Source organism: Patiria miniata, unplaced genomic scaffold (genome assembly GCF_015706575.1).
Source record: "Patiria miniata isolate m_02_andy unplaced genomic scaffold, ASM1570657v1 HiC_scaffold_19, whole genome shotgun sequence".
Classification (NCBI taxonomy): Eukaryota; Metazoa; Echinodermata; class Asteroidea; order Valvatida; family Asterinidae; genus Patiria; species Patiria miniata.
In genome coordinates this window covers 13,220,374-13,242,490 of record NW_024037057.1, presented here as the reverse complement: position 1 = coordinate 13,242,490, position 22,117 = coordinate 13,220,374, and the positions used below count along the sequence as shown (strand labels likewise).

General features: G+C 42.1%; 1 protein-coding gene across 1 annotated transcript; it reads right to left on the bottom strand.

The window, feature by feature from the left end:
- Positions 1–2,277: 2,277 nt before the first annotated feature.
- LOC119725443 lies at positions 2,278–20,267 on the bottom strand. The gene is made up of 6 exons (XM_038196850.1): positions 20,084–20,267; positions 14,117–14,293; positions 6,221–6,958; positions 5,388–5,711; positions 2,977–3,018; positions 2,278–2,691 (listed from the first exon to the last, which is right to left on the bottom strand). Exons 1-6 carry the CDS (start codon positions 20,265–20,267, stop codon positions 2,528–2,530), a joined length of 1,629 nt encoding a protein of 542 aa, XP_038052778.1. The 3' UTR covers positions 2,278–2,527.
- Positions 20,268–22,117: the final 1,850 nt, after the last annotated feature.

The following is a 22,117-nucleotide window of genomic DNA, read 5'->3' as shown; positions in this document are numbered from 1 at the left end:
ACCTTTCCAGTGTCACATTTTTTATTCCTATGAAATCCAGTGCCTCTTACTGTTTTATTGGTCGAACGTTTACAATCCTCACGTAGGCATGCGCAATGTTACAATTCATGATAGTCCTAAGTTTACAACGCACTCACTAAAGCCAACCTCGCCCTCAGGGTGTCGAGCAGTACGCGCCCATCACTACCTGCTCTCTCACCCTGGAATTGGATCATTTGCATGTGCAAGATTTTTGAACACGTATGCAAATGAGGAATAGTCTGGTGCCTGCATGTGCGTTACATTTGCGTTTGGTTTTGTATGCGGTGTCTGGGGTAAAAAATAATCAATTCGTCGCAGCGCGAGCATGGCGTGAGTTACGAAAACATGATTTTATTTTATTAAACTGTTACCATCTTAAGGAGACAACATGCAGTATCACATTTCATATTAATGTTAGCACATTGGAAAGGAAATGAATATTTTGGAGAAGGCGTGGACGAATGATCGCGAAAACACGTACTGCACGTTGTGAATAACAACACCAAGTACACGATATAAATCCATTGCTAGCCAATTGCGGTGTCGAATCAGGATGCAGGAAGGAAGTTTCCTATCCAGGGCTTACTATTGGAAACAAGGTTGGAAATAAAGTCAGCACTGGGGACAAGGATGCCCTCGGCCAGCATTCCAGACTCCGGCCAGTCTGAAAAATATAGTTTTTAACACTTCCCAAGCACACGTATATTTCCTTAATAATACACACGTAAATGTTAAAACATTTGTACCATTACTATACTCAATATAATATCACCATCTATTGTTGTTATGTACGTGTGAGCAATTGTGAAACGTCATCCAATTAGGACACTAATCTAGAAGCATTTCACTAAATTCTCGAGAACTGTAGATAGGGTGCAGTAACTGTTACAAAATTACAAACAGATTAATACGAGACTTATACTATTTAAAGGCAAAATGAAATTTGTCTAAATATAACTTAACAATTCCTTTGATTCTGAAACGTTTTAAAGCATTTCAAGTGTTTTAACTCTAAAGGAGCTGGGTTATTTTTTCGCTCGTACCCCCGCCCTGCAAACAGGACGCTGGTCAGGGCTGACGTCATTTGAGCTCTCATTGGATAGATTTGCGTGACCTGTGACGTAGAACGCGTCACACAAACTAGCTTCCGGTGCCCATCATGCGTAGCGCGTGCTAGCTGCATGCGAAAGTCAATCTGTATTTCCTTTACAAGATTCTGTGAAGCTCATCAGCCCTTACTAGCGCCATGTTTGCAGGGCGGAGGGGCGGGGGGTACGAGCGAAGGTTGTTTTGACCATTTCACAGCCGGGGGGGGGGGGGCGGATTCCGGCCATTTAGTGACGAAAAAATTTGAAACTGGGTGTAACAACTTAATATTATGAACATACTCAAGAAATTCACTGACTATAGGTTAAAGGATTTTGGAATATCGGCTAATTAACTATTGATATGCACAAATGGTTGCTATGCTTTGTGTTCACTACATATGGGGAAATTCAGTTTGAGAAAAAAAATCGCTGCGCGGTAACCCACGGTCGGAATTTTATGTGTTTGGTATTAAAAGATGCGCAAGACTCGACTGAGGCTTAAAAGTTTAATATGAAAGCTCGGGTCGGGAATTGTTTTTTGCAAGGGTATCGCGGAACAAGTTGAGAGGGGCGGATTCCGCCACGGCCCTTTTAGGGTTAAGTCGCTTTAAAACGTCTGTTGCCGCGATGGTTTGTGCACAAAACACATTAATAATTATATCAGAGAACTACAGAGTCGGTGCAAAAGAAATTGACCAGAATTAATAACGAATTTAAAAAGCAATTAAATTTGATACATCAATAAAGCATGCATTAAACGAGCATGTCGTTCCACTCATTACAATAAATTATACAGAAATCGACCCACGTTATAAGAAGTTATGCTCGTTTTACTAAAATAACCTATTTTTACAGCTGACCATTATTTTTGTAAATGTTTTGAAGGTTTTAGGCTGATTGAGAACCAAAGATTACACACATGAATACGCATACAAATAAAATTGTAACAATTTTAGTCGAGTGTGAAACATAATTGTTCGGTAAGTTTTTGTTTTGGGGGGAACAAATCCAGTCTTTCTCTGAAATGATGATGGTGATTTTTGTCGGTTTTCCTTCACGAGTTTTCATTCATTGATGAAGGTAGGAAAACCGAAATGGTTCATTGTACTTAAACTATACATTTATTCATCAATGCATATCGGTAAACGATCAGTGGTGAGCAACTGAATTTTGTGGTAAATGTATATGAAAATAAAGATAACTTATATGATTATAGTATGCAAATTACGTGAAATGATCACACAGATACTAGTCAATAAATAACCTGTACTGCATTCGTATGTTATTCACTTGGGGCCAGTATTTTTCTTGACCTGGACAACTTGTGTGATACTTTTTGTTTTTAGATTGATTTTGTTGTCCAACGATATCAATGAAAACAATTACCCATGTTCATACTTCCTGTCTGAAAAATGCGTTTACATCTGGCAAATAAAGGGATGATTTTGTTGATCCTCTGAGCAAGATTCACCGATGTTTGATGCGGTGGTGGGATACGCCGAGTCGCAATACATTTCAGAGTAGTCGCCATCTTGGATTATGAACTGGGCTTCATGGTTTCCTACTTCCCGCAAGGAAAGACCTGTAACGTTCAGTTGAAAAGGAGGAAAGCCGATTGAGTAAAGTAGCAACTTGACTTGGATATGTTCCAAGGATTTTGTCACCGGGGTTTCTGACACTTGGTGGCGCTGTGCACAAATTTAGACCAGAGCCGTATATAGAGAGCGTTGGGACAACCTCAGACTGTTGAACCATAATGGCCGTGCAATACATTTCGGAGTGTTTTTAAAGATATAATGTTGTAATTTACAAAACAACTGATGGCCGTTCTGTTGATGTGAGAGTAAAAACACGGAATCCCACTTACCGATAGAACCATGGTCGCTTGTTCCGATATTCACTTGTTTGCCTTCAAATAAAAATATAATAAAAAAAAATGAAAACAGAAATGTCAAAATTCGACATAATTTGGGTTTCTGGGTTTCTCAAATTTACATGAATAATTCAGCGGCGGCGGAACGGGTTTGAAACGGGGGCCGAGGCATCACCAAAAAGGGGCACTTGCTCAGCCTATTTTTTTTTGCACATCCGTGCTGGAAGGTCGACACGTGTTTTTCACCGGACACTTGGCCTCCGTAAAATCAAATAGTGTTCCTGCATTGCATTACGCCTGAGGACAGACAACAAAAGGAGCACAAAGGGGCCATTGATCCTCGAACGAAGGTGCCTATTGTCCTCGAACGCAGGTTTGTGTGCTTAGTCTATGGGAGAGTGTTATATTACAGGGACAAAGGAAAACACAAAGCCAATCCTCGGAAGCATAGCAAAAAACGACTGTGTGTGTGTGGGGGGGGGGGGGGGGGGGGGGGGGCTGGTACCATCTTCAACATAGGGTGCGCTCTTCAAAACTGATGATTATATGCTAACTATGCATTATGTGCCCCTGTGCCCCTTTTCAGGGCGTATTGTGTGGGTTTTGGGGGCTTTGGTTTTATATCTATACCATTATTGGGAAATGGTTACTTCTAAGAAATAGAAAGATACTTTAAGGGCTATTTTTTTATCTCGAAGGGGCACTTTTATGCTCGAGGCGAGGGGCACATTTATGGCCGCAAAAGGGGCACTTGGGAAAATCTGGGGGGGGGGGGCAAATGCCCCTCCCCAGCTCCCCCCCCCCCCCCGGTTCCGCCGCCCCTGGAATAATTCACGCGGAGTCGTCTCCAATAGGGACCGTTCCACACAATGCCTCGTCCGCCATTTGAGTTAAAAGATTTATATGGGCGACTTAAGTAAAAAAATTCTAGTTCAGATATCCTAGACATTTAGAACAAATAAGATTGGGAAAATGGGACGGTGTTTCGTAGGTGACTGTATGTATCACTTAGAACATGACGGATGCCCGTTATTTTTATTTTCCAACGGATACAAATTGGATGGAAAAGTGGGCACTGTGCAATCGCTATACGTAAGGCCATGCCTGGGTTTGTGTCTCTGATCTCTATTATACAGAGTGGATAGTGTTTCTGGATGTGGGTGTGAAGTCACTGGGCGCCATTTTGACACTCCCTTCGGCCACGTAAAAGTGTATGCAAAGTCATAAAATAAATTTAACAATTTGAACAAATATTAATATGAGTAAAATAGCACTTGATGATCCAAAATCGCTTCCAAAACTTTTTTAAATATGTGTTTTTTATATACGGAGCCAGGCGTTGTGGGGCTTTTTAGGGAGCTTCATAATGGCCGCCGCGTGTGTGCGAGGGCGTCACGGTCTTGTGCAGACGCATATGGTCAAAGCGTTATCCAGTCAGTATAATATAGATCAGTGGTTTGTGTGGAACGCCCATAGCGCTATATTTATTTAATATAGCTTCATGGGAACGCCTGACCTCGGCAACGCGTGACCTCAAAATGACGCGCGAAGCCAAAATGAAAACGACGTCGAGTCGAGTTATGCAACCGTCACAGATTCAAAGGTAAATGACGCAGCGCAGCAAAGCTCGCCCGTCGTACGATCCGAGTGCAAACGTGATGCAGAAAGTCGTGGGACCATTGGTTTTTTTTTTCAATGCAAGTGATGGATATTAATTTTCAACTAATTTCTTTTTTTTTAAGCATGGCGGGTCGCGGAATGAAACATAGTTTATAACCAGAAAAACCGGGCACTATCCGAGATTGTCGACGAAACGCATTCGGCAAACTTTGGACATTTTCGGAAACGGGAGGCATTCGTCACGTGCCCTGACATATAGTGTAGCGATTACCCGACTTAAAATTCATCAGAAATAGACTGTATTTTTTTTTTTAACAAGGCATATCTGGGCCTCAACAGCTAGAAACATTATTAATTAATAGAGACTGCTGATGGCTTGTCGCCCAGATAGCGATTCACCTCACTCTTGAAGCTGGCCAGATTCCCGTTAGTGGGTATGTGGACAGGAAGGGAGTTCCATATTCTGGCAGTAGATATGGTAAAATAGGACCTGGTCTGGGAACAAGACTACGTATTCACAGCATATTGATGATTGAGGCTCAACTGCCTTCGTAAATGTTTCAGATACGATTTGCAGTTTGGCATCGTACAATTCTAAATGTAACAACATTCTTAATAATATATATATATATATATCACTAATATAGGAAAAGCCATTTTTAATTAATAGTCCACAGTTTGTCAATCTGAATTATATAAGAAACCGAGTGCTTATAGGCCACTTGATGCTAACTTAAAAATGAATTAGTGAAAAAGTTGTCCGTAAAGCTCTTTATGTGGAATACCTTGATAGATGAACATTGACACCTTGTCGCGTAGACGATACGAATGGGCCGTGCAGGCCACTAGAGCGCCCTCAAGCGGCAAACCGTGGCTGAGATCAATCTCAAGAGTCGAGTGAATGACGCATCTAGAAGCATTCACTGCCTGAATTGTGTAGCCGGCTCCCGCTGCGGCTTCCAAATGCTCAGAACTCATGTTGTTGTGGTTGCTCTCGTGGAGCAAACTCCAGGTGATGACGTCACCGTCGGCCGTGCAGTTAAAACGGATTGCGCTGTCAGTGATACCGTAGTGGGTCATTGTGAAGTTGATGATCCTAGGGCGCCAATCTACACAAAGATAAAACAAGGAAAACACGGAACTCTTAAAGTGCAAACAACACCAACCCACAGCAAACCACAATAACAACAACAACAATAACCACCACAAAAGCAACTGCAGCAGCCACATCAACCAGCACCATAACGATAACAACTACCCCTACCACCACTTCCACCACAGCCACAACCACCACGACCAAAAGCCATAACATCCACAACCACCACAGCAAACTTAACCACAACCACCAAAACGATATAGCAACCACAACAAACCACCACAGCAACAAATGTAACATAAGCAAAAGCAACAGCAACTGACAACAACAGCGATAACAACAGCAACAACAACACAACAACAGCAACATCAACACCAACAGCAAAAGTAACAAACAACAATTAATCACAATCTTTCGCAAGAATGCCATCTTGATTTTGTTTGTCGACAGAAATTGCCCCTAAAATACATTTCTTGATAAAATCTTAGTAAATGCCACAAATGTATCAATAGGGATACGTACCTATAGATCCACACTTGTACAAGTTTGCTATCTGTTGTGAGCCCAGAAGACCGTCAAACACAACCAGATTGCTGTATGCCGCAGAGCCACCGTAGGTGTCAACAGAGTATGTGCCAGCACATGTATTTGACATGCCGATGTAAAGATGAGTGCACCCGTCCGATTGAGTTATAGATTGGTTCTCCGTCACGTCCGCATTGACCGTCTCCCCATTGACGAATAATTGCAAGTCTGTGCCCCGCGTGTCTGACAAGTCCGCCGTGAATGCGAGGTGGAACCACTCGTCAAGCGGTATCTTACTTTTGTCATACCTACGATGGACCCTAAATTGTTCGGACTTTGCCGTGAACAAGAATCTCTGAGTGTTGGTATCTTCTTTATACGCGAAAGCTATTCCTCTGGCCTGACCAGTCTGTCCCCCAGAGCTCAAGTAATACCAGCTGTCTTTGTTCACAGACACCGGCGTGTCGATTTTCAACCAAATGGACCAGGTCACACTTTCAGACTCACACAGTCCAGGGTCTGAGACACAACTCCCTGCAAAGTCTCCGAGATCTAAGAAGGACCCAAGTGGTGCGTGCACTGCGCATGGCTGTTCCACTAGTCCTGGGCCGGGAACCATTTGAGCAGTCCCCACCACTTGATAAACCTCGCTATCCACCACTTGGTTATTCTCGCACGGAGTGACGTCACTCGTTTGGCCGAAGGGTAGGTCCAGAATTGGTTCCAAGTCTGAAACTGAAATATAAACCCGAGTAAAACGGGATGGGCTTAGAGTTGGCAAGAATTGTGTCCCAGGCAAAACTTCATTTACTGTTTCATCCTAAAAGTAATTAAGGGACCCATGTATACGCGGACGCTAGATCATCCTGTAAAACAGTCTTTGGTTGGGCTGTTGGCCGCAATCGGTCGATCTGCGCAATCGGTGGATTGCGTTGCGCGATTGGTCGATTCTGTAGGATATCTCGGACTTTACTTATAGTACCTTTGAATCTTCCAGAGCCGCGAATAAGAAAGAAGTTAAGAAGTTAGACTGGTGGCAGCGCGATCGACCGACATCGTCATGATCGACCGATAGGGTCGATAATTTAACAGGGGCGTGTTTCGCGGAGAAAAAAAATAAAGGTCTATTATCCGTTCGATGTACAGAACACTGGGCTCTTAGGCCTTTTGTTTTAACATATTTAACAAATGAATATGAACATTTAAAAAAAAAAAAAAACAGGAACCGATCAGGTCATTATGGCGTCACTTCGGGTTGTGAATACTAATAACATTATCTCACTTCCCACAACGTTTTATGACGATTCATCCAACCCTTATATGTGTATCAAAACATCTCATTTTTAAGGAGTAAAGTTCATAATACAATAACGTTTGTCCAAAAGGGCACGGTTAAAGTGAGCAGAAGTCATTTAATCCTAAGCATACTCAATTAAGCAAGATTCTGCATAGTGCAAGTGAACATTTGGGGTAATGGTAAATATTTTAAATCGTCCGTGACATTTGACCTTATTTTCTGATTATGATTCAGAAACTCTCGTTTAATGTTCACATAGAAGTATACAAATATCAATTATTCAAATTGTTTAAACAGACATTGTTTAAACAGGGAAAATTTTCGATTCAGTTAAAGTATCATCAGATTTGTTTTGTTGACAGTGTTGAGTATTGTTCGTCATGCCGTGGATCCTCTTTTCAACGAAAAACCGACCAGCAGCCTTAGATTTGGGTATGTACCAAGGTTTCCGATCTTTCTTATATCAACATTTTATCTCCTTAGGGCAGTTTAGCACCGGATGAATGCCTACCACCAGCAGGGAACATTAGTATCGCTTGACTTAACGACTTGTTTGGCATGCGTGAATCATTTTTCAGTGGCCTAAATGCACCTTTAGATATTTCAGAAATTCTATATCAAACGTAATATTGTTTTTCGTCAGGTGATGAACCCATGTTTCCTTTCTTTGATCATTGAAATTGATGCACAAACATGAAATAATGAATTTATCGAACTGTGCTTGTACATGTTACATGTATGGGGTTTCCAAAAGGAAGACCCAGCAGGAATTAAACTGTACTGTTTGTGGACTGGCCTCCTGTGGTGTAACTGATTGCCTTAAGGAATTAACCAGATAATGTTACACTGGGATCAGTCAAAGATAAACATCGAAAGCCTGGTATGAAAAGGGCCTAGGGTTTTAAAAGGGAAATTCACCTCATGCATGTCTCAGATTTTACTTTCCAAAGTTTGCATTATCATCAGAAGGTATACTGAAACATCCTAACACAGCAGCCGAGGTTTTTTATTCGGCGAAGCGCGTGCAAGCGTTGACACGACGCACACTCGCGCGCGGAGTTATAATTCGTCAGATCGGTATCGCGTAGCTGCAAAAGTGCAATACTTTTGTGTCTAACTCAAAAAGTACTGAGCAGCTCTCGCTCCAATAACGACCAATCGGTACACAAATGCCTTAGCAATCCAGCCATACTCTTTATTTGGCCCAAAACGGTGATAATGTGTACGAAATTATGCAATTTATGACAAATGATACCGAAAACAGTTGCACTTTTGTACACGTGCAAGTTGTGTTTCACGCTCACATAGCGGCCGTTTTTGGTGCCTTTTTGTTTTTATGCTAATGTAAATTTTACATACTCATGCGCAAAAGTGTCATTATGATTTCAGGCAGAAACCGCAATATAACGGCAACTTCAGCTCCAACAATCGCCAGAATAGCGGAAACTTTTGCTGTGAGTCGTAAATATTCTTTTCTCTGATGATACGTTGTTGTTTCAGTACATAACAGTAAGCCAATGAGTAAAGTCTCACACATATTTCAATAAGCACACTTTGGGTTACAGTTTGAACAGAAAATCCCTGAATAAAATGAAATTTCTTGGGTATGTTCATGATAAGTTGTTCTATGCATGTACCGAGTTGCACAATTGTTTGTCCCCCCCCCCCGGGCTGAGAGATGGTCAAAATAACCCGGCCCTTTTATGGTTAAGTAATATCAGCCACACAAGGCTTTGAGGATGAAAATACTTTTTTCAAATATCCAATTGATGTGCATTTTATATATGAAACGTTTGTAGCCAGAATTTGTAAATTTTACCCAGTCTTCTCTTTAACGTTATTTTTGTTTGATATTCATTTGTCATTTGTACGCAATTTGATTTGAAAATGTCATTCACTCATCGGCTGTCACTCATTATGAGTATGACGTCGGCAACGATTCTTGTGTGAGTTTATCCCAATTCTGTGGGCGCAGGTTCTTCCGCAGAGGCGGCACGTGGGAAGGTGTTCTCCCTGCTGGTTGCAAGTGGCTCGGCGACGACTGCGCTCAAGGGTTTCAATTTCCAGTCTGTTTTCCACTTCCCTTGCAGCGTTGGTGATTCGGCGTCGCCACTCTGAGCGGTTATTGGCAGCAGCTTCCCATGTGGCAGCGTCAATATTGCCGGCTACGAGGTGGCGTTTAATACAGTCTCCATAGCGCAGCTTTGGCCTGCCGACTCCTCTTCTGCCTTCCTTCAGCTCACCGTAGAGCACAGCTTTCGGGAGTCTGATGTCATCCATCCGGATGACATGTCGGGACCACCGCAGTTTGCTTTTTGTCAGCAGTGCTTCAACGCTGGGCATATTGGCACGCCTGCGTATTTCAACGTTAGTGATCTTATCTTTCCAGCTGATGTTCAGCAGTTGTCTTAGATGGGACATCTGCACTCGTTGAAGTCGATGTATGTGTCGTCTGTACAATGTGTACGTCTCGGATGAATAGAGGAGGCAGCTCAGAACAACGGCTCGGTAAACCTTGCATTTGGTGGGGAGTCGGATGCCCGGACGATTCCACATACGTTTTTTGAGTTGTCCGAATGCGGTGGCTGCAGAGCTGACTCTCTTCTCCACTCTTGGTGAGGCCAAGGCTGCTGGCTGCTGTATGGAATGTATCTAGCATGCACTGCAGTTCTGCTTCTGAGTGCGAGAAAATGGCTGAGTAATCAGCGTAAAGGAGCATCCTGGCGCAGACAGTCCTGGTTTTGGTTGCAGCCTTTAGCCGCCTCAGATTGAACAGCTAACCATCACTGCGGGTTTGAGATAAACTCCACCATCCGAGGGACAAAGCTCTAGAACAGCAGCCAAGTAAAGAGCGAAGAGGGAAGGCGCTAGAACGCATCCCTGCTTTACCCCCTGCCTGACTGTGAACTTCTCGGAGTAGGAGCCAGTTAACGACACCTGAAACATCATTTCATTGTGCAGTAGAGAGATGAGCCTGGTGAAACCTGGGGGACAGCCATAGCGTTGTAGAAGAGCCCATTGACAATCTCTATTCACCGTGTCAAAGGCCTTCGAAAAGTCAATGAAGACCATGTACAAGGGCATATTCTGCTTCATGGCCTTCTCTTGCAACTGACGTAAGGTGAATACCATGTCAATAGTTGACCTAGAGCTACGGAATCCACATTGTGATTCAGGTAGGTTGGCATCCAGAATGGGTTGTATCCGCTTAAGGATGACCTTTCCTAGAACTTTTCCTGCTAAAGCAAGCAGGGAAATACCACGGTAATTGCCGCAGTCTTGTCGGTTGCCCTTTTTCTTGTAGACGGGGATGACTATGGCATCTTTGAAGTCCTATGGATCTTCTACTCGGTCCAGATGGCTGACAACACATCAAGGAGCCCTTGCAGCATGTGATCTCCTCCTTCTTGGTAGATTTCGGCGGGGATGCCATCCAATCCAGGAGACTTGTTTCTTGCGAGGCTTTTCACTGCGGTTTTGACTTCATCAAGCCTCAGCTCGTCGTCTGCACTGTGTAGAGTTGGCCGTTGTGGGATCCTCTCAAAGACCGAGTAATCTGCGTTAGAGCTCTTGTTGAGGAGTTGGTTAAAATGGACCTTCCACCTCTCCAAGATTTCAGATCTTTCTGTCAGGAGAGTTGATCCGTCAGTGGCAAGCACTGGGTTAGACTGGGCTCCTTGTGGTCCGTCTTGAGAGCTTGGAAAAAGCCTCGAGTGTCGCCTGCATCTGCAAGAGCCTGCATCTCTTCAGCCTTGACATTCCACCAATTATCTTCCATGCGTCGAAGCTCTCGCTGTAGGCGGGCCTTTGCTTCTTTGAAGGTAGCTTTGGTCTTCAAGCAATGGGGTCTAGAGAGATAGGCTTGCAGGGCTTTACACTTGGAATGGATTAACTCAGTGATGTCACCTTCGCAATCATCGAACCAATCGGCGTCCTTGCGTTTAGGGTGGCCAAGGGCTTTCTCTGCTTCAGTGTACAAGCAGTGTTTGTAGTGCTGCCACTTGGCGTCTGCGTCACTGTCTGGTGTTATGGTAAAGTTCTGGTGAAAGGCAGTCTGTAGACCCGAGCATGAGGATTCGTTGCACAGCTTCTTGATGTCCAGTTTCTTCAGAGGCTTAGGTGCTGTTCGCTTCCTGGGTTTGTGAATTGGGAGCTTCATTCGACATCTGATTGGTGGAGCACTCTGCTCCTCTCATGGCTCTTGTGCGACAGACATCCTTCATGGCACTCTGGCTGACAAAAATATAGTCGAGGAGGTGGCAGTGGCCTGATCTTGGATGTTTCCAGGAGTAGAAGTGCTTGTCCGGGACGTCAAAGAAGGTGTTTGTTATGCTCAAATTGAACTCTTTGCAGAGTAATAGGAGCAGCTCGCCATTAGCGTTGAGGTTGCCACGTCCATGCTTGCCTAGGACTCCATGCCACGTAACCTTGTCACTTCCGACCCTTGCGTTAAAGTCTCCGAGAACAATGATGATATCCGTCCGGGGTACGTTATTGAGCGTTGCCTTGAGTTGTGAATAGAAGACATTGTAACATATAGATTTGGCTATAGTCTTTGGTTTGTTTGACTATACTCTATAGGTTAGGATAGGGTAGCTGTGGCTAAGAGCAGGATGAACAGATGACTACGAAGACTATACAAAGACACACTGGTAATGACTATGAGCTCAGCTATATGGAAAACTGGTTTATTTTCAAGAACTCAATATTCTACCGGTATTGTGTATGTACAGAACTATAACCTCAGACCATACGGCTGCATCAGCTTATGGGTATGGCTGGGTACTACATGTAGAATACGGAAGTTGGAGACAGAAGACAGAGGTTCTGAAGAGTTTTGTATGAAGAAGACTGGCCAGAGCATAGGGCTGAATCAGCTTATGGCTATGCCTCTGGTTTCCCAGGGAGAAGAAGAAGAACTCAATGAAAGTGGGAAAATGTGGACATTTTATACAGTTTCAGAGGGACCACTTGGAGTGAAAATAGGAGATGATGTCATATAAGGAAAACATAACTTATATGACATCATTTCTGAGTAAAGGCAGACTGACCACAGACTGACGTAATGGTCAGTCTGGGGGAGTACCCTTATGAGGTCACTTTCCCCTGTGCAAGGGTCAAATCACAGTCTTGGTATGCTGTGGGTGTATTGCTTGGAAAAGAGTGACGTGAAGACCTTGGGTGTAATGTGGAACACCTGTTGTGAGAATGGTAGTATGTGTGTTCAGGGACAGTCTAAATTTCCGTCTTACAACATGACTGTCTGCTTGAGCGCTGGTTAACGTTGGAGCATATATGCTTATGAGGGTGACATGAGTTGTGTAGGACACTGCAAAACGAAGGATCATCATTCTGTCAGAAACTGGCTTCAGGAGTTCGTCAAGCTGAGAAAGAAGACGGTTGGAGATTGCAAACCCCGTCTCGGACGTGCCTTGAAATCGTGAGCCATGAAAGAACACCAGACCAGAAGAGAGTGTGGGACTTTTCTTTCCTCTCTCCTGTGTCGGAGAACCTTATCTCTGACAAAGCGGCAATATCAATTCTGTAGGCTTCAAGTTCCTTGCAGAGAAAGGTTGTCTTCCTCCGTGGGAGTTTCAGGTTATTGTCAAGTAAAGAGCGCATGTTCCAACATGCGAGTTGAAATTTTCGTTTGTGTTTGTACTTGCACCCACATGAATGGAGACCCGCTGACCGTGCGTTGCCAGCCAGGTTAATAAGGGTGAGCCTTGTTTACCTCACATGTTCTAGAGGCGTCCTCGGATTGAGGCAGGCGGGGCCTCCCTAAGTAGGGCCGCCTCGTCGCCCTGGAAGGAACTTGCAACACTATCACCCTGTTATGTTGCACGACCATCACTCCAGAGCCGCACAAGTGCAAGTTACTTGCTACCAGCTTCCAGCTTCTTGGGCCTGCTGGCACCGCAAGAGGACTTGTCAGTTGAGACTTGTTGCCGGTTGGCCGGCGCAGAAATTTCAAGTAGGATGAGCGTTGAGCGGGTACTCATCCCACTCACTGGATCACTGTCTGGGGGTTCCAGCGGCAGGAGAAGCTCCGGACGGCATGGCCAGGCAGTGATTGCCCCGCAGTGTCAGACTTCGCTGATGAGTCCCACCTGGCCACTACTGAGATGACGTCCCAGATGCCCAGCTGGAGTCCCTGTTGGCCGTTGCTGCAATATTGTTGTAGATGCCCAGCAAGGAGATCCACCACCTGCTGCCGTGGTTTCGCAGTGGCTGACATGGCACCAGGGCGTGTCCACACACCGGTGGGCCTGGACACCATGTCTCTGGGGACCACTGCAACTCCGAGATCCCTTGTAGATTCAGCCTGGGGTCGCAAGACACCAAGTTACCGTGTGTTGCCACGAGGAGGCACTGCAAGAGTCTTGGTGGCGGAAAGGCTATGTACTGGCAGGGGAGATTTACGCACTTGGCTCCCTTTTCGCCCCGAAACGGGGCTAGCCAGCGGCAGCAGCAGAAGGTAGAAAGCGGGGTGTGCAATGCTAACTACGACTACACTTGACGCATCACACACACCCTGTGGTAACCTACACAACAATGAAAATGTCATTACAAGAATATAAATGGTACCGACTTACCCGTGGTGTTCATGGCATGTGTATCTAGCCAAATGAATGACGGTACATCAAATCCAGTCGCGTACTTGAACATGTCATCAGCGAACTTCGAAATGAATAAGATGTCATCAGGGCTTGTTACCGTTGCAAGGGAGCCATTTCGACCGTGATAGTTGAGACGCTGACAGAATGCCTTAGCTTCCGTGTGCGACAAAGGAGAGTAATACCTGTAACATTTGCTTTTGTTCTCCGTCCACTGAAAATTGCACGGCGAACAAGCTGCTTGAGCAAAATCGACAAAATCCGCGGTAAGCACGACCGCCAGCATTACCAAAATTGCCATGTTCAGCGTCCACGAAGTTCTGGCTATGTGATTGGTGATCGCCAGTGCACCCGAAGCAGCATACAGCGTTTAACATAAAACGTGTAGTCAGTATATTTTAACCTTGAGAAGAAAAACCATGACATCATGACCCATGACATCATGACGACGCCACATGACTCATGATGACACATGACGTCAGATGACCCCTAACTACATCATGATGACATTATGATGTCACATGACCCAACGGACGACTTGACACTTCTAGTTGAACGCACGACGGTCAAAGCAAGTTCACATCTTTTAACAATTTCAAATTACAAGACACTTACGGTTTCAACAGGGAGGCGGTCACGTTTATATTGCACATTATATCAAAAACTACAGACTCTGTATTATTCTATCAGTTCCCGTAAATATCCAAAGCAGATCTCTCTTAGTTGATTTTTATATTGATTTTCAGAGATTCAATCTAGAAATCTTTGGTCGCTTGTAATCTGATACTTGTTGACGTCATCATGACGTCAATACCAGAAAGCTGGAGAGCTATGTTAACTGTGCTATTTGAAGTGAAAATCTGGATTATATATCTCGCGGTTGATTTTTCAGCATTTATATAAGGTTTAAAGCAAACCCACGGAAACAGGGGGGGGGGGGTGCTGTGGGTACTGCAGCACCCCCAACTTTTTGGATGGGGAAGCTGGAATATACTAAGACATCCCCTACTCCCGGGCACAAATGTATTCCAGCCAGCAGTGTTCTACTACGATGAAATTGCGCCAGTACGCTCTAATATCTCCTTCTTGCTCTAATAATTTGTTCGTTGTTAGCGTTGCCGCGGCTAAGCGTGGCGCTACGGAGGTCTAGCGCAAACACTTTAAAATATACAGAGGAGGTTTTTCAAATCCTCAGGCAGTGCCTGAAATCGTGGCGCCAGTGGAGTTATGCTGATTGACCCAAAAGCAATAACATCGGCCATGAAAATGCAATAACACCGGCCATGAAAATGGTGGCAAAGTTGTTTATATGCTGCCACGAATTGTATATACTACAATAAGGACGGCATTAGCAACTTGCGCATAGCGTCAGTGGAGTTACGCCATGATGGATGCACACAAGTAATAACATCGGCCATGACAATGGTGGCAAACTTGTTTAAACTAGTCATGCTTTAGCTCCCAATTCCAGTGCATTTTCGTTTTAATTAAAAAGCTATCGATACTTGACAAATTTGTTTATGCTTGCCAGGAATTGTACGCGCTTTTTCTTTCGATCTTTCAATAGGGGAAAATGTGCATAACACCAGCCTTTCCCCTGAAGATTCATGCTACGGTTACACATACAATCGCAACCTAACAGGAATGGGACCAGCTTTCATTTTAACTACCCATGTATTTTCGTTTTAATAAAAAAAGCTATTCATGCTTTACCCTCTGCAAGTTTTTCCTCATAAAACTAGACCGATAAAATATCCTCGACTCGCCCAAAACTTGCAATCTGCCGATCATAAAGATGAATTTGGTCCTTTAGTCTTTTATATTTGCCATTTCCTGTTTCAAACAAATAAATGACTGCAAATATAATTAGAGCTAGCTACATCGTTTGTTGAGTTATAACTATTTTATTGGCCATTGAAGTTGTGAATATTTCATCCGTTTTCATTGGAACCATTTGTTTTAAGTTGAGCAAAAAAACAATCGTTTTAAGTTTTATCAGTTTCAGTATACTTTTGTGTACACTGATGACATCATCAGTTAAGATCCAAACTTAATATTGATTTAGGTCAGACAGAATAAACGTTCGTCATACAGTGAAAATAACTTTTGAAAAAAAGGAAACTATAATGAATATTTACGTGTGTTTTACTAACACTTAACTTCCTGTTCCAATTTGATTTTAAATGAAAGAAAACTGATCATTTACAAATTCTCCCTACAATAACTTCCAGTACGATGACGTCATGATTCTGAAACCTCACATAGTCATTTGAGACTGTGCAAAGGACATTTTGGGGTAATTTGGTAAAACTGTGATAATTAAATTCAAATTTCTTCTATCTTCGACGTCCTTTGAAGTAATGAAGTCATCATGGCATTTTTTGTGCTTGACATTCCTTACTGATTATGTACATAAAATGCTTCCAGTTTCAAGTTAAATTAAATTTTCACTTCTGATGAAACCGGAAATAAAGGCTAAACGCCTAAGTGCCCGAAAATTCAAAATATTGCTCTAGACAATGTCTTATTGATCACATAATAGCGAGAACGGTACTCCACTCCTGTGAAAAATTACAGTTCAAAGTATGTTTTTAAAATGTTTTGTTAAATCCATTGTAATTCAGTTTTTAACTGCGATAATGGATTGAAATAAACCAATATGAATGAATGAATGAATGAATGAATTAAATCTCAATTGTAATTTAAAACCCGATGATGTCATGATGACGTAACCACATTTTTACAGGTTCACACTAGGTTTTATCATCGTCCGACAAACCGTTTGGAAAAAATTTCTACAATTCACCTAACGTTTACCTTGCGGTAGCCCCGGAAGTAAAGTTTGAGCGACTTCACGTACACGACCAAAAAATGTAATCAATTTATTAATGATCTATCTGATTACAAAATAGAAAAACCATTGATTATTTTGTTCAAGGGTTTTAAGTAAAAAAAATTGGTAACGCTTGTAATTTGACAACCGATGACGTCATCTTATGACGTCAGAGTTATGTGCACCACTTGGGGTCGGGGATGACTTTAAAGGTCTTTTCATTGTAACTTCCGGTCTGGGGACGACATGAATCTTTCTCCCCTCAACTTTTTTTCTGAGCATGAAGCTGACGAAACACATCAATTATAAAGTGATTTAAGCAAACTTTGCCACACACATCAACTGATCATCCATTTTAAGCATTTTCAACCTGCCACAAGAGGGCGCTCTAACATCTTATGACGTCGCCTGTATTTCTTTGGTAAAGTACAACCTAGCCAGAAACTAATGTCGTAGAAAACAAGTGCACTTTTTTTTCCAATTTTAAATTCTTAGGCACTTCCAGTTTGACTGGAAGGAAGGATCACGTACCTTGGCTCATACCAGACAAAATAAAGATCCTAGATACATGTATCAATTTCCGCAAACGACAAGTTCCGATATTTCATGGTTGATTTTACATTGATTTTCAAAGATTGAATCTAGAAATTCTTAACGTGACGTCACGTGACCCATGATAACGTCATTATGACGTCACTCTTCGGGACACATCTTTGCTATAGGGACTATGACTATGGTAACTTTGAAAGATGTATAATAAAGATAAACGCCGAAAGTGAAGGGCGGGAAAAAAAGGAACAAAAAGAACAAAGAAGAAAAAAATCAAAGCAAAAAGAAAGACTTTTTCGCAAATATGCGGAAAAGCCAAAAATCATAACGCAAAGAAAGGCTTTTTCGCAAATTTTCGAAAAAGCCAAGTATTTAGTTGGACTGCTACGTTTTCTAGGGAAAATAACATTGTGTGCTTCGTTAAAGGCCAACTCATTCGCTACACAAATAATGCTGGGTTGATGATTGTTGTAGCATCTAAAATAGTAAGGTCCTGATATTCTGATAAGAAATCACATGTTTTGGGCCCTGATAATGGCAAAATATAAGCGTCGTTTAGGCATATACTGCATTGAATGCCGTCAATCGAAACAAATTTGACATGAACAATGTTAACTTGTAAAAAAATTGCATGCGGTATCAATCATTCATCCAAAGATACAGAATACATGGTAGGCCTACCATGGAAGATGTAAAGATAAATGATAGATAGGTGTCTTAAGGGCCCATGTAACGTATTATGCAATCATTAAAAATACACCTTTGTGTCCAATTTAACAAGTTTTTTAATATGCATTTTGCCCACACCTTTCATTACCACATTGTTTATTGACTTGGCTCTCCCCAGGACCAAATTGTTTGCTCAGTCATGCGGAAATCACTAGAACGTGAAAAAAATTACCACAAGTCGAAAACTCACATTTTCCAACCCAGATTTTCATTGCTAAAGAGTGATTAAAATCATAGGTGTTGTGTGTAAAGTTTGTTCTTTAAACCTTACTCTTTTATGTAAAAATGAAGTCCATATGTGCAAATATAAGAATATTATGCCTTTTTGTCCATCTGGTCCCGTTTATCAAACTACAAGATATCATTACATGACCAAATGGCGCTCCATACCTCAAATTGTGATTGGATACTTCTGAAGCACTTTTCTATTTTTTTTTGGAATGGTAACAATATGAATAAACTGCACCATTAGAACGATCCGAAAACACTCTTTCAGCTGGTATGTGGTTAATGTATGGGCGGCCAAACATATCAACATGCCGCCTTTCTGAAAAGTAGTAAGTATATTTGTGTTTAGGGTGTTCTGTGTGTTGTTTCCTGGTCGACTAGAGTCGCCCATGGGAATCAGCAGGGGGTAGTTCTTGTCGACAAAAGTCGCCAAAATGGTAAGTTAAAGGCCGTTTTGGTGCCTTTTTGTTTTTTATGCTGATGCAAATTTTACATATTCATGCGCAAAAGGGTCATTATGATTTCAGGTAGAAACCGCAATATAACGGCTACTTCAGCCCAACATTCGCCAGAATAGCGGAAACTTTTGCTGTGAGTCGTAAATTGTCTTTTCCCTGGAGATTCGTTGTTGTTTCAGTACATAACAGTAAGCCAATGAGTAAAGTCTCACACATGTTTCAATAAGCACACTTTGGGTTACAGTTTGAACAGAAACCCCCTGAATAAAACAGTGTCTTCTTGATATGACATCACAGCAAGAGCGCCCTCATTTATCAGGAAACCATGGACATTTTTTAATGTGTATAAACAAGTGCATTTTTTAATTAAAAAATTACCAAAAGATATATTTTCCACACATTTCAGAGGAGTAGAAAGTTTGACAAAATAATGTTCCCATGTAAGATCACGTCACCCTTTACAGAAAAAATCAATGAAAATGTATCAGAAATTAATGTAGTTTGCACGGTTTTGCACGGGTTTTTTTCCAGAGTCAAGGTCACAGTTTCATTAACCCTACAGGGGCCGGGGGCGGTATCCACCCCCCCCCCCCGCCCCGGAACTTTCCGCTATAGCCTTGAATTCTTTTTTTTTCGCGACCCGAACTTTTTAGCCTCAAGCCTTGCGCATCTTTTGATACCAAAAACTTAACAATAGGACCACGGGTTGCCGCGCAGCAAAACATTTTCCGGCGCTACGCGCCGTGGAAACTGAATGTCCCCATATACCTATAAGCAGAATTACCGTTCGTGCATATGAATAATTAATTATCCATAATTCCAAAACCCTTTGACCTATAGTAAAGAAATTTCTTGGGTATGTTCATGATAGGTTGTTCACCCCCCCCCCCCCCCCGGGCTGAGAGATGGTCAAAATAACCCGGCCCTTTTAGGGCTAAGTAACATCCGCCACAAAACGCTTTGAGGATGAAAATACTTTTTTTAAATATCCAATTGATGTGCATTTTATATATGAAACGTTTGTATCCAGATTTTGTAATTTTTACCCAGTCTTCTCTTTAACGTTATTTTTGTTTGATATTCATTTGTTACTTGTACGCAATTTGATTTGAAAATGTCATTACAAGACTAAAAATGGTACCGACTTACCCGTGGTGTTCATGGCATGTGTATCTAGCCAAATGAATGACGGTACATCAAATCCAGTCGCGTACTTGAACATGTCATCAGCGAACTTTGAAATGATTAAGATGTCATCAGGGCTTGTAACGGTTGCAAGGGAGCCATTTCGACCGTGATAGTTGAGACGCTGACAGAATGCCTTGGCTTCCATGTGCGACAAAGGATAAGAGTAATACCTGTAACATTTGCCTTTGTTCTCCGTCCACTGAAAATTGCACGGCAAACAAGCTGCTTGACCAAAATCGACAAAATCCGCGATAAGCACGACCGCCAGCATTACCAAAATTGCCATGTTGAGCGTCCACGCAGTTCTGGCTATGTGATTGGTGATCGCACTCGAGGCAGCATACAGCGTTTAACAAAAAACGTGTAGTCAGTATATATTAACCTTGAGAAGAAAACAAACGCATCGATCGGACCCACTGTGAGGCTATGAAACCGAAGCGGGAGATTCCACTGACGAAAATTAGAGGGTCGGATTTTAGAAATTAGTGGCGATTTTTGTATCGAGAAATGATTAAAAGAAAAACATGACTTTATTGTCAACTGATACATGTACGTGTATACAACTGTAGGCAGGGTCGGGTTATGCAATAGGCACAGTCGGCACTGTACCTAGGGCCTACGAGCAATTCGGGGCTGACAAACAACTTAAGGGCCCATGAAAATACCTCATGGACTTGGCCAACGTCTCGAAAATGGCTGCAGTCTATTAATAAAAAATGCCTTAGACACTTGTGATAATAACGCCCACTTAAAAAAGAATAATGGAAACTAGTCCCAACTCTCCACGATGTTTGAGACACACATCAACTTAATGCTCGTTTCATCATCTTTCATGTTCTGTTAAATTTGTTTACGGTACGCCGATGACTCTTAGGAGAAATTTCCATACTAAATGAACACCCCTGAAAGTAATGTTGATGGCCATCGCCATTTTTTTAAAATGCTGTCTATATGCTCAATTGCAAGGTAGACTAAGAGTTTTTTTCGGGGCCCAATTTCATACAAATTTCATAGAAATACAAGCTCGCAGTCCTGTTCACGGTGTCCATCCTACATTTTCCTAGCTCTTTTCTAATTTCAGTGTAGAGTTTAAGTGAAAACAGCGTGTGATATGCTTGTTTTATAGCTAATATAATTTGTTTTCATACTATGTAAAATAGTACTCATGGTATCAGTAATTATGATAAAATATAAGACACAAATGTTTAATTCAGGAAGCGAATTGAAATGGCGATTCTTGACGATTTCAAAAGCGATATTGATTACAAATAAGCCCCATTCGTTTTAAAATGCAATTCTGTGTACTAAGCTAGATATACATGGTGAGTAAAAAAAACAAGGAAACCCAAATGGCAAGACCAATTATTTAATAAAGTTCACTCGTGTACTTTTGCAAGTTACGGAATTTTGAACACAAACACCGTTTTAAGGTTGAGTCCACGGATCACAAAAAAAGGTAAGCGTTCTTTCAGCAAAGCGAAACAATATAGGGATGTACATGAGAGTTTTGAGTGATTCTTGTACTACGAGAATGCTTATTAATTGGGCTTTTTTATCCTATATTTTGCAAATACAACATGCAGAACTTTATTAAGAAAATGAACCTGACATTTAGGTTTGCTTTTTTAATCACCCTGCATAACAAAGTAATACTTTAACTAGAAATGTGTTTGTGGACAAACACAAGCTGTTTCGGATATTTGAAATACTCTCTGCACGTGATGAAAACTTGATGAAGTCACTTTGAATGTCATCTGCCAAGTGAAAAGTCAATCAGACATACAGTGACAAAGTATGATTTGAAGAAAAACGTGTACAAACCCTATGGAGAAAAATGCATCTTAAATGTGAAGTAACCTTACACCTGATGATGTCACGATCACGAATTTCTTCTAGGACCATCTGTAGGTGGTATTCTAAGTGTGTACCAAGTCTGACGTCGATCGGATTTACGAAAGTGCCAAAGTGGAGTGTTTTATAACGTGTACAAACCCT

Coding starts and splice junctions, on each gene's coding strand:
- LOC119725443 (XM_038196850.1), bottom strand. CDS start 20,267: ATGGAAGCCAAGGCATTCTGTCAGCGTCTCAACTATCACGGTCGAAAT. Junction 5,712..6,220: donor GTACAAGTGTGGATCTATAG/GTACGTATCCCT, acceptor ATCTTTGTGTAG/ATTGGCGCCCTAGGATCATC. Junction 2,692..2,976: donor AAGCGACCATGGTTCTATCG/GTAAGTGGGATT, acceptor TGAACGTTACAG/GTCTTTCCTTGCGGGAAGTA.